General features: G+C 45.2%; 1 protein-coding gene across 4 annotated transcripts in view; it reads left to right on the plus strand.

Moving 5' to 3' along the window:
- The first annotated feature begins 1998 nt into the window (after window positions 1-1998).
- The window catches only part of SIM2 (SIM bHLH transcription factor 2), a 635950-nt gene continuing 619799 nt past the window's right edge, over window positions 1999-18149 (plus strand). For all 4 annotated transcript variants that reach the window (XM_086933518.1, XM_086933519.1, XM_086933520.1 and 1 more), the window contains exon 1: window positions 1999-2173. In XM_086933518.1, coding sequence (XP_086789644.1) covers window positions 1999-2173 — 175 coding nt within the window. The remainder of the gene's footprint in view (window positions 2174-18149) is intronic.

Genomic DNA, 18149 nt, shown 5'->3' on the forward strand with positions numbered 1-18149 from the left:
CCCTCCTCCCTCCCTCCCTCCCTGCTGGGACTCTGATTGCTTTCTCGAGTGTGAGAATGAGCTGAGAGATGAGCTGGAATCGAAATTAAGATGTGACGCGAGCGCACGCCTCCCCTGGACATGGAGCTGGACGGCTGGAGGGCAGGGTGCCCGCGGGTGAGGGGGAAGTAGCACCCCTGTGGATGGAAACGAGCCCCGCAGCTGGGTGGACATCTCTCCCCCGAGTCCAGGCTCTCTGTCCGCACGTGTGCCCTCGTTCTTTAGCCAGAAGCTCCTCGGGCACTCATAGCAGCACTGGGGGCAGCTGGGTGTGACTGGCCTGAAACGTCATCTTTGGTGCCTCATTGGAGCAGGGTCACCCCACAAGCCCCCGCTCCCCCCCCCCCCCCCACACCTTGCCAGAGCTCCAGCCCCAGTCGAGGGGGTCCGGCAGAAGCCAAGGGCAGCACCCTTGGCCAGTGGTGGCCGTGCCACAAACCTCAGCGCAGGCACACGTGGTTGGCACGACCGGCGCTGCCAGCGCCCGTGGAGTCGGGGGGCGCCCCCGCTCAGCAGCCGCCGCCGGGGGGGGGGGGGGGGGGCGACAGCCCGGCTATTTTTAGAATTGAATGTTGGATCTGCCTGCAAGGTGAGGGGGCGCGGGCTGGGCTCGGAGCCTCCCCTCGCCGTGTGTCTGTGAGGGAGTGTGAGAGGGTCCCTCAATCGAAGTTGAAGCCGAGCGCAGGGGAGAAGGGGCTCCTCCTGTGGACACCGGACGAGGTGGCTAGGAGCCGGTCCACCTCACAGCGCACGCAGCGTCAGCGGGACATCACTGCTCCAGGAACATCTCACCTCGGCTCTCCTCCAGTGGGACAGCTCTCCTCCAGTGGCATAGCTCTCCTCCGGTGCGATATCTCTGCTCCCGGCACAACGGATCCATCTCTACTCCAGCCAGACACGTCTTCTGGCAGAGGGACGCCTATGGGACAGTTTTCACAAGAAACGTTTCCCCCAAAAGGGGAGTCGCTCATCATATGAGAAATCTGTGCTCCTACGAGACATGTTGGGGATGTCAGCAGCCAGGAAACATGTCTTCTTGCCTTGAAGAGACGCTATTCTTCCTGGAACATCTAAGCTCGCACGGAAGGGGGGCTGTTTGCAGGACGCCCCTTCTGTGAGACATATCTCTTCCTCTAGGACACCTTTTATCCCGTGCGCATCGCTCCTTTCGAAAAAGATATTTTCCTCACAGACGCATCTCTGCTCCTGACTGGGAAGAAGGTTTGAGAAAATCTACATTTCTGCTGCACGGACTGCGTGACGCCCCCTCCCACACTGGGATATCTCCCCCTCCTCTTGCAAAGCAGGCAGCTCTCTTGGTGTGGCGCATCCCCTCGTGTGTGATATCTCTCTCACAGAAGTGCATCACCTCCCCCTGTTTAGAAGGGTTGACCGTGGGACATCTTTGGATCAACTGAGCTGTGTCCTGGGGAGGGCACAGTCGCCGAAACCCGCTGCCCGCTCACCCCGCACCCTTCTGGAAGACTTCCCTCCAGCGTCCCGAGGCTGAGCACCAACAACTGCTCTCCCTTCTAAAGCGCCCTGAAGCCCATCCACTGCTCCATCATTCCCAGACCCTCTCCTCTGTGCCCGTCACGCTACCACCTTTGCCCTTGACCCCCAGATCTGGTCTCCATTCCCATAACCCGCTTCTTTCCGGCGCCCGGCTCAGCCTCTGGCTTGGCAGTGGTCCTCGGCTGCTAACTCTGTCTCTCTGTCAGGATCCTTCGGCCTCCTTTACATCAGTTCCCGGCGCAGGCAAAGAGTCGGCCCCGGTCCCGAGCCTTGGCCTCCTCCTCACCCGCTCCCGGCTCCTGCACTGACCCGCCTCTGCTCCTCGGCCGCTGGCTCGGCCCCCATTGCCCCTGCCCTCGGCCAGGCCCGGGTCTATTATGCCAGTGCCGCCCGCCCCGGGCCCGTGCAGTCGCCGTCGGATCCCCAGCCCGGGCCGCCCCCGCCATGAAGGAGAAGTCCAAGAACGCGGCCAAGAGCCGGCGGGAGAAGGAGAACGGCGAGTTCTATGAGCTGGCCAAGCTGCTGCCCCTGCCGGCCGCCATCACCGCGCAGCTGGACAAGGCCTCCATCATCCGCCTCACCACCAGCTACCTCAAGATGCGGGCCGTCTTCCCCGAAGGTAAGGGGGGCCTGCTGTGGGCGGGTGTGCGCGTGCCAGCGGCCGAGGTGCGTGCGAGCTGCCTGTGCATGTGTGGTGCGTGCGAGCTGGGTGTGCATGTGTGGTGCGTGGGTGTGCATGCGTCTTTATGTATGTATGTGTGTGCTAGCTGTGTGTGTGTGTGTGTGCATGCGTCTGTATGTATGTGTGCGCTAGCTGTGTGTGTGCATGCGTCTGTATGTATGTGTGTGCTAGCTGTGTGTGTGTGTGTGTGTGTGTGCATGCGTCTGTATGTATGTGTGCGCTAGCTGTGTGTGTGCATGCGTCTGTATGTATGTGTGTGCTAGCTGCGCGTGCACGCTGTAAGCATGTGTGTGATTTGCCATGTGTGTGAAAGCTGCAGAGCTGCGTGCAAACAGCATGTGTGCGTGTAACCTGCTGAGATGAGGTGTGTGCAAGCTGCTGGCGTGCGTGCAAGCTGGCAAGGTGTCTTCAAGCCGCCCTGTGAGAGTTGCCGAGGTGTGTACAAAATACATGTGCGTGTGTAAACTGCCGTGTGCGGGCTGCTGATGGGTGTGCAAGCTGCGAAGCTGTGTGAATATAAATTGCTGGTTTTTCTGTGCAGCCTGCGGGGGACTGTGCGCCACCTGCCAGGGTTCGCGTGAAGTCTGCAGGACATTATATATAACTCCGGAGTCCCCGTGCAGTCACCTGTGCCGTCAGTGTGGGACCTGCGTGGGTCTTGGTGCTACATGTAAGGTGTGTGAGCTTCTTGGGCCGTGTGTGCAGCCTACTGGAGTGTGTGTAACTTGCTAGGGTCTGTGTGCAACCTACCTGTCAGGAAGTGTGCCACCTGCTCGGGTCCGTGTGACCCCCGCCGGGTGTGTGTGGAACCCTCTGGGCTGTGTGGGTCACGGGCCCGGGGAGTGTGCAACCTGCTCTAGTCGGTATGGATCCCCTGTATAAGGCTAGTATGCCACCCACTGACCTGTGCCCGCCGGTGACTGTGTGTCGTGTACTAGAGGGTGTCCATACACATGTGCGCTCTCAGAGCAGCGTGCCGAGGTGTGTGCAAGTGCACCTGGTGTAGATTCAACCCACCGGGGAGTGTGCAAATTCCTGGGGCCCGTCTGCAGCCTCTGCGGCTCCGCAGTGACCTGCCAGCGACGGTGTGGGGCTCACGAGAGCCCGCGTGCCACCCCCAGGGGCCTGTGTGCAAATCCTGAGCTCTGTGCGTGAGCAGCAGTGCCAGCCCGAGGCGGCAGGGTCCTTGGTTGTATTCTTAGAAGTAGTTCATGATTGTTGTTATTCATACGCCAGGTCGTGCAGGCAGGCCGTGCAGTCCCCTGCTCAGCCCGACCGTGCCCCGACTACAGAGCCCGTCCTGCCCCCGGGATCACTAGGCCCCCGGGCCGGAAGTAACAGGGTTTATCCGGCATCCTTGGGTCGGGCCACACCTCGCCGTAGGTTACTTCTGGGAGCTCACTCATAAAGAAACAGACACGCCTATAATAATAAAATAACAGCAATAGAAGGAATATTAGTAATTATAATAATGTTTTTAATTTTAACGAACGTTTGACCTGCGAAGACCACAGCATGGACTCGGGCGGGAGTTAAATAAATAAAACCCTCCCGCCGCCCCTCACACGGTGGTATTGTAATGTCCAGAGCAGCGGGCTGGGGCCGCATCCTTAAATGACATAGAACGTTCTTGCCACAAATTTCCCCCCAGAGTGCAGGGTTCTGTTTTTTTGGTTTAATTTTATAAAACATTATTTCACTCTGGAACACTACCAGTAAATAGTGCTTGTCCATGGCCGTAGCATCTCAAGGCGCTGAATATCTATGGTCTCTGAGAGACTTGGATAAATGTTTTTTTCGCCGCGGGTCGGGATTTCTTTTTTAGGCGCCTAGACACTCTTCTATACCTGTAGGCGCTACCAGGACCACGTATACCATGCGTGCGTGTGCGCGCATACTGCGTGTATGCACGAGTTTAAATATGTGCATTCACACGTGTAAACAGAAGTACATTTTCAGACAATGTGCGCGCATGTAAACACGAATACACAGTTCAGACAACATGTGCCCAAATAAAGCCGAATTCATACTTCAGAGTGCACAGAGAAGCTGGATAGATACCTCAGCCAGTATGTGCTCGAAATTCAGAAAGCACGCAGCGCGATAAACATGAGTTCACATTCAATTATGGGCCCATGTGACAAACATTTATGTCTCAGATAGTGTACACATATGACACGAACTCGTGCTTCTGATAGTATGTGCAATTATGAACACATTCTATTTCAGAAAACACCACTTCCTAAGTACAATGGTATGTGCATATATAAACATGAATTTATATGTTCGATACGAACATTATAAATACAAATTATTTTACATTTCACTGTATGTGCACATTCAAAACAGTAGTCGCAGTTCAGGCAATATATGCATGTATTCCAGAATTTCAAACAGCATGTGCAGATATAAACACGAATTCATATTTCAGACGCAGGTGTACGCATACACATACATTTATATTTCAGACAATGTTCACATATAAACACCACGTTATTGCTCAGACAGCATCTACAAATATAAACCTAGTTTCTTATTTCATAGAATATGAGCACATTTAAATTAATATTGCCGTTGAGACCCACATTCATCACGGCCCTGTGTTTTAGTCCGATAAACAGGGCGACAAAATCTTGAATTACTGCTTTTTATTTTGTATTTTAATTAATTAATCAAGCATGTTTTTCAGCACATACGCGCGAAAACACACACATACTCTGCCTTACCATTTGTTCCACGTTGGCGGATGTATCCATGGGCCTGCGCCTAACAGATGCACTGTGTTTTCACGTTTGTGAGTAATATGCACATATTGTGTTAGTCGGTGCACTATCATAGGCCGTGAGCAGAGGGCCGCCCGGCCTCTTCCAGCCCTAAGAGGGGAACAGAAGCTGAGTTTTAATATTAATCGTGATATATTGAGAACTTTAAATATGCACAAACGTATAAACAGATATCAACGCGACACATTAGCCAGAAATAAGTGTAATCACACAGTCACACACCCAGACTCACAAACCCATGAGCGCACACTCAGGCAGGCTCAATAAGAGCTTTTATACTCCAGCATTTTTGTTGTCTACACAGTGTTTGTTTTGTGCACTGTGTGGGGTTATTTGCATGTGGGATTAAACATTTGTTAGCGTTTATAGGCTATAATATGCTAGAGGCTAGCGCATTATTAAGCGAATGAACTAAACTGCATACAGAAGGGAGCAAGAAATAATCAGAGACAAGTAAATACATAAACAGATGCACAGGCGCATGCGCTCAAAAAGCGCACACAAACCGGCCCGTGCAGGTACGCACGCACGAGTTGTGCATTTTATTTATGATGAATTTATTTAGTGCCATAGGTCTGTGCTGGGGCAGAGGTTTCTTGGGTTAGTAAGTCAATGAATATATAGCAGTTACAGCCAGACACAGCCACAGTCACACGGTGGCACAAACCCGCACAAAATAAAAAGAGTCAGAGAGTCACCCAAGTAGGAGATAAGCAGAAACACCAACACGCGCTAAAAGTCGTTGCCTAATGGTGCCCACAGCGCACTGACTCCTCAGCATAAGGCTACAGAAACACACACACACACCGACGTAAACAGACTCATGAGACTGAGGCTCATAAACAGACACATAGACACACACACACACCGACATAAACAGACTCATGAGACTGAGGATCATAAACAGACACATAGACACACACACACACCGACATAAACAGACTCATGAGACTGAGGATCATAAACAGACACATGGACACACACACACAAAGCAGTATTGCCGTGCTCCCAGCACACAGCCAGTTTAGTTCCGACGCTGTACACACAAACACGTACACGCCAGTCGTACCGTGGTCCTAGTACGTGGCGCTCTTAATTGCAAAGCTGCGCGCACACGCACGCACCCCGAGACACCCATGTGTGTCCATTGGTTTTATAAAAGCGCGCACACATACACACCCACACACCCTCGTAAACACAGCCGCACACAGTCTAACGCCGCTCCTAGCACACAGCCTTCTTAGTTTCAGCCACAGACACATTCGCACCGAGACACACATGTGAACGGCCACACTGGGCTCTATAGGGGCCTGCGCTCACACACATCACGCACACATACACGCACTACACATAAGCTAGTCTTACCGTGCACCTAGCGGCCCCAATTCCAAGCCTGTGCACTCACACACACACACTGATACACACTAGTGAACAGACATATAGGCCTACACAGACACACACACATACATGCACAGATACAACGAACACTCGTCTAACAGTGCCCCGAGCACACTACTTTATTAGTTTAAAAACTGCGCACACACAGATGCGCACCCCAGCATACAGGTGTAACACAAAAACAAAGCTCAAGGCAGACGTGCAAACACCAACACGCACTGGGGCAGATCTACAAGCCCCTTGCCTTGCGCCACTTTTGCGTCACTTCACCATGTTAAAAAATGACGCAAAGGTGACGCAAGAACCTTGTAAATAAGCCCCAAAGTGTTTACTAATGTTTTAATGCACGCCTGCCTTAGCTCGGGTTAAACGTGGCACACACACGGCGTGTGAACGGTATTACATTATTACACCGAAGGCTGTCTGTCTGTCCAACAGGCCCTGGCCTGCGTGTCCGGGCCTGGGCTGCGGAGTTACAGTGACCCGTAGCCGGTGACTCGTACCGGGGCCTCTCAGGCGGCGGGGCAGGGGCAGGGCCCGTGGGGCCTCCAGACGTGAGGGTGGGCCGCCGGAGAGGCAGGGGGCTGTGTGCCTGCTGGCGGCTCGGGGCAGTAAACCTGGCCCGTCCGGTAGCCTGGCACCCCCGGTTCTGCCCTGACAGCCTTGGGTGCAGGCTGAGGGACCCCACCACAGGACGGGCTCGTGTCCGCCCACGGTCTGTGGAGGCCTCAGGCCGGGCCCACAGCGGACCCCACGCCAGGTGTCACGCAGAGCGCGGAATATCAGACAACTTGTGCGGTGGCCCAGTGCGTTATAACGCATACAACACCAGTAATCCCATCTATTGCTTTCCATAGGATGAAGCCAAACAATCTACTATACTTGGCCACAGTGTTGTGTGGTTATGCTATAAAATGGGCCTATTACAGCCGTGCGTATGTGGGGCAATGTGTGAGGGTGTCCGCCTGTGTGTGTCAGTATGTGAGTATGTGCGTCTGTATGTATGTGGGGCAGTGTGTGAGGGTGTCAGCCTGTGTGTGTCAGTATGGGAGTATGTGCGTCTGTATGTATGTGGGGCAGTGTGTGAGGGTGTCCGCCTGTGTGTGTCAGTATGTGAGTATGTGCGTCTGTATGTATGTGGGGCAGTGTGTGAGGGTGTCCGCCTGTGTGTGTCAGTATGTGAGTATGTGCGTCTGTATGTATGTGGGGCAGTGTGTGAGGGTGTCCGCCTGTGTGTGTCAGTATGGGAGTATGTGTGTCTGTATGTTACCTTTTGAGTATTTCTGTTTTTGTATTTGTTTCAGTTTGTGAGCGTGTTGTCTGGGTGGGCATGTTAGCTGTGTGACATATGTATTTATAAAGCTGTGTATTTATATATGTATATCTATACATAGAGGCATACAAAGAGATGAAATGACAAGTGTATATAAATAGCTATACATCTAAGATACATATTTTAAAATCTCCATATCTGAGACATATGTGTATTCGTATTCGTGTATCTGTTTGTATCGAACTCTATCTATCTATCTATCTATCTATCTATCTATCTATCTATCTATCTATCTATCTATCTATCTATCTATCTATCTATCTATCTATCTATCTATCTATCTATCTATCTATCTATCTATCTATCGGCTATGTGTGTTTAAAACTCTATCCTAATAAATGTGTGTGCATTAATATACACACACATACATATTTAAATATTTCTTAAGACAGCATGTACTGACCTAGCTTAGACCAGCATAGACAGGGACTATAAGATCAGGTTGGACCTCTCGGGCTGATACTTTGCCTCTCTGTGTCCCTGCGCCACAGCCGAGGTGACTCCCTCCTTCAGAGCCCTGAGGTCTCGCGGACGCAGCGCGTGCGCATCTGTGCACTGAGGAGCCCGTTACACCGAATGGGCGCACGTTTTATACCAGTAACACACATAAAACACAGTGCACTGAATCAGGAAATGAAAGCAACACTCCCGAGCATCCACAAGCGCCTCTGAAGGAGGGAGAGCGCTATGTATATACTCGTGTTAAATCGTTCTATCACTGTGTATAGTTGCTGATTTACGTATAGGGGCGCTGCCACTCGTTGGGATCCCTTGGGGTGACAGTAGGCACATATCATGCACATACAGACTGCAATAAAGGGCAGAGACGCATGTGCAAACACGAAGTAACGACGTACATAGATGGAAGAATGCACAGAAATAGACCGCCCCATACTTAGGTATACACAGTGCAGATATAGATACCGATATACACAGTGCGGTGCAGGTGCACATGCACATATACAAAGTGCAGACACACACACTGATATATACAGTGCAGACACAGGCGTACAGTTATACACAATTCAGCTATACATACTGGTATACACAGTGCAGATATACACAGTGCAGATTACATACAGGTATACACAGTGCATAACTACACAGTGCAGCTATACGTACAGATACACACATTGCAGGCACACATGCAGATATACATACAGGTACACAGAGTGCAGCTATACATACAGGTATACACAGTGCACACATTCATATATACACAGTGCAGCTATGCATACAGCGATAAAGGCACCAAAGCCAGCTATACATACATACACATACAGAGGGAGAGAGTGCAGATACTCCTACAGACAGACCTTAGACACACAATCGCGCACAGACGTAGACGGTTCAACATACACAGCTACGAATAAAGGCAAGGGGCCCTATCCGCAAAGGTAAACTTGACTTCGACGTTTGGCCCAAACTTAAAACTGTGAATCTGGCCCAAGGTGGTTACATATGAATACATAAATAAATAAAGTGCAAACAGTTGAGATGCGCATACAGGGGTAAAATATACACAACGCAGATTCACAGAGATCAAGACATTGAAGATGCATGTGCAGAGATAAATGTTAAGGTATCCAGATACACATGTCGGATAGTACATACACAAACACACAGTGCTTAATCTGAGCTGGTGGGGGCCACAAGCGCTTATTTTCCCACTGAGTGCAAGAGAGGGAAAACAGAGAGACCGTAAAGAGGGAGTTAGAGAAAGAAGCCAGAACCGCCGGGAAGGGAGTAAGCAGTAACCTGCAAGTGCGAGAAAAGGGGTCCGGTAGTGTATTAAAGACTAGTGGTATTCGGCGCGCCGATGTTTAATGCATCGACCGCAGGCTTCTGAGCAGAGTCGCACACCAGCACACTTTCTTTCACAAATCAAGCCCCGAATCTACAGAGCCGGACAGTGCAGTAACATAAATATAGATATCACTGAAAAACACAGGTCTGGGTCTAGCTCAAATGTGCAAAATCATTGAATGCACAAAGGTGTCAATAACTCGCCATCCAGCATGTTTTAAGCCAGTCTGTCTGTTGTTCCTATGCCGCTGCCAAAGTGGGTGCTCAGCATGGCTGGCTGCTTGAGGTATGGATGCGTTGTGTGTATGGCTAACCATAAGAAGCACATTTCAGTCGTTTTGCAGGTTTGAGCCAGAACCATAATTCACTTTTTAACTTTTTTGTTCAGTAAATTTCCAATCCTTTTTTTCTAATTCAATTTATTGTCAACCTCCATTGGCTACGGCCTTTGGCTGCGCACAGCGGGGGGTCGCTGCAAGGACCCCCTCTGCAACCAAACCGATGCAGGCTGCCAACCCCTGTTGGACAGAACCTCTGACTGGGCACACAGGGTTTAGCCAAACCTACTGTGAGTGCCAAGCCAGTGCTGCATGCGGTCTTCCTCTCTGCACGGTTGGCGCTGACCTTAGGGCTTGGCTGTACCAACCCGGAGTGGGCTGCCAACACCTGCTGTTAATGGACAAATTCCATGCACAGCATTAAACACGTCATGGGTGGGCAGTCCCTGCTTCATACAGTCTTCAGCCATGTGCCGGGGGTTACCTGCTGGGCCTGACAATACCATGGGTTCAGTGGGCAACCAGCCGCAGGCTACCAACCCCTGATGTGCATGGACAAAAGACACACAAATGATGGACAGAATGCAGAGCAAATCAAACATTCACCCCCAGTCAAGAGATCTGGGTTTAATCCATTGTTGTTTTGCTCCCCATGCCACCCCAGTTTGGACCCAGCCATACGCAAATCAGTCTTGACCCTGCTCCTCATGGGAACAGTCCAGCTCGAACTGCCAGGTCAGGTCCTAACAAGCATTGACATGCACAGCAAGAGTTAGTCTCATTGGCAGGCCATTAGCAGCCCCACTGCTCAGCTGCTTTGTACACGTCTGTTGTGGTTTACCAACCCGCACCTGTTTCTCAATGCAAGCAGCCAACCTCTGCTACACAGCAAGTTATTTTTCCTTATTTTTTTAAATAAGACAATTCCTTTCCCGTATTTTTCATAAAAATGCAAGATTTTAATGAAAATCACTTTATTCAGCACAAAATGTTGCTTTTTTTGCTGCTCACAAACCTGCAGTCACAAGATTGTGATTTTCATTAAAATTGCAAATTAATCACTGCAAAACCATTTTTTTGGAGTGGGATATTTGTATGCACCTTTTAAGTACCCAGCTGCACTCCTTTGGGGTTGGGCACCTTTCATGGTGCCCACACAAGACTGAGTTTTTTTTTTAATGATGGGAAAACAAATAAATCTCCTTTATTAGCCAGTCATATTTGATACAAAAAAATCAAATGTGGTTCACAGGATTCATAATTTTCTGAATTGCGATTTTAAAAGGCGCACAGATATACAAAAGTATTAATCTTTAAAGCCTGCTTGCAATTTTTTTTAAAACACATATTTAAAACTCCTGAATAAATTTACATAAAAAACGAATGAAAGCACGCTCTCAGAGTAAAAGTCTATTTTTATATCCGGTCTGGTACAAATCTGTTCCGCATGTTCTTCTTTAGTTGGCAGCAACATTTTCTATGGTAGCCAAAATGAAAAAAACTGTACTTTTTTGCCACCTCTTTCACTTTTTTTTTTCCATGCATGGATCTTCACAAAAAAGTGGCATGCCAGACCATAGCCGACTTACTGGGTTTGATACTTTTGGTGCAAATCCATCCATGTGGTCTCAAAAGTTATAGACAACTAAAAAGGCCTTTCAATGGAAAGTGTGTCTATACCATTGCCAATGTGTAATACAGACCTAAACAACACAGATTCGCATACACAGTTATAGGTGACACTACTAACGAGACGTGTATGAGTCTAATTGATGCATGACCCTTAATGCTATATGTAGGTAAGACTCTGGGATTTCAATGATATCAAGAGGTCAGACACAGTTCATAAGTGGGTGCATAACTCACCTCCTAAAACCCTTTAATAGAAACACTGACAGATACATGGGTGGGACAGGTGGCACTTGTCAGGCGCCCAGTATTCAGAACCTCGAGGGTCTGTCTAATTACGGTGTGCTGTCACAAAGGCCAGTACAGTCAGGGAGGAATGGAAATCCGACCCCCCCCCCCTTTCCTGGTATGCTAGAGTCATACTTTACCAGCTTACTCAGGGCTGAGACACTCAACACTCACTTCAGCATACCCCTGCCATCTAGGAAACTGCAAGCAGACACCCCGTGAAGCAGTCAGCCACCACAGGGAACCTACGTTACCTACAGCGAGCAAGTAACTCATCACAGACACAGTGGGAGCTCCCAGCCTTGCATTACAAGGGAAACTACATCAAAATCAAAGCATCCGCTCATGGTAGGGCATGTACGCTCCAGTTTACAAGATTCTCCTACTTTAGACTATGCAATTCGGGGCATGGCTTCAGGGTGCGTGTTTGGGGTGTTACACGCCCCCCCTAAAAAAATTATTCTGTAGCAAATAGTTGGGTACAGGTGCTTTCAGTTGGGTAAGGTGAGGTGTCTGTCGGATTTCAACATGCATGTACAAACAAAAACACACACACACAGACACTCCCTTTCCCATCTCTGCCTTAAAACTTGGTTAGTTTGAAAACGATTGTGTTTTAAGTAGACCTAACAAACCACACTCCTCCTTCCCCTGGTGTCCTGCCTCGCATGATATATTTTAACAAGATATCCCAGCATGACTGTTGGAAAATCTGAAGCTTATACCCCCCCCCCCCAATCTTACTGACCAAGCTACGCCCCTGTATGTGATACTGTTTCCAGATCCCGCACCTTTATGATTGGCTGCTTTCCTGCTTTGTAGATATGCAGCCAACGAGTACAGTTAACCTGCACAGTCACATATTGCTTGCATGTCCTGATGCCACGCTCCACTCCTGCAGAACTACTTACCTTTCAAGAGGCCTTCCTTATATAACATTATATATGCATACAAAGTCTCTCTGGCATGGAGAATAGTAAGCTATTGCTAGGATGCACTCACCCCCCAAAACCAAGACACGTTCCACAACCATTAGATCAATAATTTATATGTCCGGCTCATAGTTGTTCATTTCGACTGATTTGCACTGATAAAAAAGACAGAAAACCATCTATTTTTCCCTCTGTATTTTTTTTAAGGACGAAAGAATACAGAAAAAAGCTTTTCTTCTGGATGATTCTCACTACGGTCAATCACACATGCTAGGTCAATAACTGTGCAGACTAACAAGTAGGGGAGTTTAAACATAACCTTTAATAACTGATGCAGTAGAACTATTTAAGCTGTTCTACAATACAAATGATTTCAAGTGGTATTGTACTATAAATGGCAAAAATGTATTGGGTATTGAAACATGGTTAAATCATCGTTCCAGACATTACTACCCTAGGCCTTTCTCAACCAACATATGCTAAACAGAAGCCTCGCACCTCCATGCGCATAAAATAGTACGCGAGTCTTATAGATGGAAGAGGAATGTCCATATCAACTACACTGTCCTGCATCACACAACATACATCTTAGAGCTACTCAGATAAAAAAGGCATAAAAATACCACACAGGATCTTTACATAGATCAAAGTAACTTTCTTTCTTATTAACACTTAGAAACTACTTTTAAGCTAAACCTACAATAGACATTCTACTGAACTTACACATAAAAGCACTAACAAACAACAAAAACAATATAAAGATGGTAATCCCAGGAATGCATAAAGGCCATTCTGAATATGAATTTTTGGCACCGTACTAATGTGAAACCACCCTTAATTCCCTTAACACATCATGTTAAGATTTACAGATGTAAAGTGCAGGTACATATACACAGATATATCTATATAAATGACGTATTTATAGAGATATAGACTCTGGAGATGCGCATAACAAAGTCAAGGCGCAGAATTATGATTGAGTTGCATTTAAACACAAAAAAACTTTTTGTTGCTTAATTACAACTGGTAATGCATAAGAAATCTATATGGAATATTACAACAACCAAAAAATACTACTATGAAGTTTTGTGGAGATTGGCCAGAGGAGGAAACTTTTAAGGTGGGACCTAAATTTGGATTACCCATAACATTACTCACATTAATTGTTTCTCAAGTATATAGAAAAAAAATAATTCTACAAATTTACACCAACTGTGGACTAGACGGTAGTTCTCGGTCTTAACTCACAAGCCTTTCTTGGTTTGATGAACATTCATGCTGAAGTTTTTGAAATATTGACAAAATATTTTCTTACAATGTGGTAACAGTTGGGCTTGTGAACCCACTCACCAAACACAATTTTAATCTAAACTCAAATTTGATTGGCTGGGACATTTTTGACCCGTAAGCAATTTGTATGTTGGAAAATTTAATTTACTTGGCCACTGTGGGGGAATGGCACACCCAAAACCTGCGGGAAATACGGCTCATGCCAGACATTTTGAAAATGCCGTTTGTCACTGGAAAAATAACCATATGGGTTTGTGAAGTTGTATGTATTCTGAATGAGGACATCTAGTTGGCAGCAGTGGTACTGTATCACTATGCAATCTCCAGGAGGACATCTGTTTGGTGTGAGTACCACCTTCTTTCTGATATATACTTTCATGAGCACCTTTAGCTGTGGACATTTGAGCTGAATTCTTTAATCGGCATGTGTCTGTATGAGGATGTCTATTCTGTTGAGGTGTAGCTATTGCCTTCCTCTTGGATGTCTAGAAAGATGTGTTGGTTGTTAATATACTATAGTCATTTATCTCTATGTAATGTACTATGTGATGCCACATTAGTGATATGAGTGAAGATTTCTATCAGTTGTGATTAAAAGTGTAGCAGCCTTTTTTCTTACACGTAGAAGCGCTATACAAATGCTACAATACTAAGCAATACAATATAGACTCAGTGGGGACATTTAAGTGCTCAAAGTGACTTTACTTTCTTTTACATTTCTATATGGACATCTGTTCTGTGGAATTCCAGACTTCCCTCTTTGTTTCATGTTGATGACATCTATTTAGTGACTGTAGTTTTCATTATATGTTAAATCATATGTGATGTACAGTATGTAACCAATAATGGTATTTGTGACATCATCAATGATTTTATGTGTGAGTTCTATGGTAGATCATGGTATAATTATTTAGCAAGCTATAATTGTGGAATGTCTGTTTTTTCAGGTATTTGATAACAACCAGAATGTGTCTCTAACTGAGATTTTTTAAGGAATTACATAAATACGATACATGATGGGTAACTGGTTATTGCACATGCTGCCGATGTGCTATGGCCAATGCCATTAGTAAACCCTGGCCATGTTACACAAAAATCATTCATGGGGATGAAATACGTTTTAGAAAATTGCTGCAGTTTGTGAAATATTAATGTCCAAACATGCAATATTTAAAGATAAATAAACAGTACATGTGTCCATACATAGATTTCTATAACTATATATCTATCTATCTATCTATCTATCTATCTATCTATCTATCTATCTATCTATCTATCTATCTATCTATCTATCTATCTATCTATCTATCTATCTATCTATCTATCTATCTATCTATCTATCTATCTATCTATTTCACTAAAAAAGACTATGATTAAAGTGATGTTATAATTGGGTGAACATGTACGTTAAAACGTACCATTTAAACTTGAAAATCACTGCAATTCACCAGTTCTAGTTAAATGAAGTAACTATAACGTGAACACTCACCAAGCACAGTCATGTCATTAATGATGTAATTTTAGATGTCATAAGGGATCTTATCAAGATATCATAGTACATGTCACGAGTGATGGAATATGTAAGGTTATAAGCAGTACATGGAGGGTGTGCAAGCTATAGTCACCTCATTTAACTGTAACTGGTGGATTTCAGTGTTTTGTGTATAAAATATGGCATTTGAGCATACATTTTCACCTAGCTATAATGTCACTTTACCCGTTAGTTTTAAAGTTTTTTCCAGTGGATTTATTGACTTTTTCAAGATAAATTAATATATTATCCTTCTACCCTTCGGATGACCGACCCCCCTGCATGCCTATAGATATATGCAAAAAAGAAATAGTTAACCCTGGATAGTGTCCAAGGTGTAGGTGGAGAGCAGCTCCTTTATATGAAGCCCTCTAAGGCACCACAGATACCTTAAATGTACTCACTTCAAAGTCTGTTCTTCTAGAAGCCTTTTCCTTTTACGCAGAGGTCCCAATTTCTTTTTTTAAATTTGTTTGCACCTCTTTAATCCTGAAATGGCATTTTTTGAATTTGTACTGGCTGCTCCCTTGTGTCTCTACAAAGCTATGGCTCTCTGACAAGCCTAACAATAGCGAAACATGTGTTAGGATCTGCTTTTTCCTATTCTCATGGGCTTTGATTGCATTTAATCAATCCAAAGTGGTAATTGTGTGCGCCTTTTTCATTTTTTTGGCTGGGTGTGGATAACATTTATTAATACTACACTTAAAGACAGTTCCAAAAAATGTTTAAAAGCTTTGTGACTTTTCTACCTCAGTGTGGATGGCATTGGGCTTATTCTATGCTTAAATATTCTGCAACCAAAAATATTTGAGGTGAGCAGGTTACGAATGTGCATCTATAAGCACTGTTCCTCTAAAATAACATGTTATTGGGCCATATTTATTTTCACTATATTTATATGTGCGTGTGTTTGTGTGTGTGTATGTATATGCAGATACGCAGTGTGATATGGTATTTATTGTCATGTTGAGTGTGGGAAGAGGCAATGACTCACTAAAGGTGAAGCCTCATCTGGATCATGATGCCCCTCACCTCCCTCAACAATGGTGATAAAAAGGTTCATACACTTTGCTCATCTGCTTGTATGGGTTATTTCCTGGCATATTTACATGTGTTTTGGTTGTAACAAAAGGTATTTAAACAAACCCAAGATCAAGGGGTTACATTTATGCAGAGAGGTAAAACCACATTAAAGATTCCTTGTTCCTATAAGACAATTTGTTTCCGTTGTAAAGTAATTGTAGTGTGGAACCTGCGAGGCATTAAAAATGATTTTCTCGTGTGAATTTCACACTTCTGTGGCAATAAACTGAAATTTGAAATTTACTCTGTAGTAATAAATATATGAATGTGAGTTTATATTACAGTTGCTCTAAATAACATGAATTATATGGCATAAAGGACCAAACCGAATTATGTGGCAAGGGTATCTAAATTCTAAATTATGAAGCACAAAAATACCAAAAATACAAATTAGGTGAAACATGATAAATAAATAAATAAATAGATAAATACATATATATATATATATATATATATATATATATATATATAGATATATAAATAATTATATATATATTTCCTTCATTCATAGCTTGTTCCGGAACGAACGGACCCAAGGGAAGTGACGCGCATGCCGGCAGAGTGTACCGGCTGTCAATAGCTTACTCAAAAGTTCAGTAGGCGCGCTCTCAGGAACAGCTCAATCAAACCAAGTTTGCTGTGCAAGCGAAACACGTAACCTGGATTAAAATCAACTTCTTGTGTTTGCCGATCTCCGAGTGATCGCTTTATTTGAGTACCCAGAAATATATATATATATATATATATATATATATATATATATATATATATATATATATATATATATAGATATAGATATAGATGTAGATATATACCAAAACCATTGGAACTACCCACAGTTCCTATTTTCTTTTGCATATATCTATTTATCTATCTGTCTACATATATATGTAGATAGATAGATATACATATAGATATGCATATATTACAGAGTGGCAGTAGCCACTTTATAGTTAGGGTCACCATAAATAGCGTTTTTTTTTAGTTTTGTCCCTTAATAACATTGCAACCGTTTGACGAATGTCTGCAAAACTTTGCAGACCTGTTGCACCCGTTTCATTGCCGGAGGACTGAATGTTTCTCTTTGTTTGGTCAAGGCGTGTAAAGAAAACAGGGCGGGTCCCAAAAAGGGCTTGAAATCCAATTTATTTTATATAGATTTTGAATTTTGTGTAGAGCGGAAACTGGCAGTCGGGTTATGCTGGAATTTGGCAGTATTTGATATTAGGGTGCACAAATGATTCTTTTGGTTACTACAGGTAAGTAGAGTAAGCATGTTTTAAGTTATAAGGTATGTCAACTTAGTGATATCTTGTAACACAATGCTACTAAAAGAAGCATCTTTTGCTCCCCGTCTCTTGTACCATCGAGGGTTTTAAGCGCCGGGACACTCCACGGAGTAGCTGAGCGCTATATAAATCTCTCCTTAACATAACATAACATAACATAACAAGCCCAAAAACATAACAAGACTGCATATGTAAAGTTTCAGATTTGCTATATGAAAAACTGAAAGACCCATTTATGGTCGCATGCTAATGGAAAACAAATACATAATG

The sequence above is a fragment of the Lissotriton vulgaris genome, chromosome 8, assembly GCF_964263255.1.
Source record: "Lissotriton vulgaris chromosome 8, aLisVul1.2, whole genome shotgun sequence".
Classification (NCBI taxonomy): domain Eukaryota; kingdom Metazoa; phylum Chordata; class Amphibia; order Caudata; family Salamandridae; genus Lissotriton; species Lissotriton vulgaris.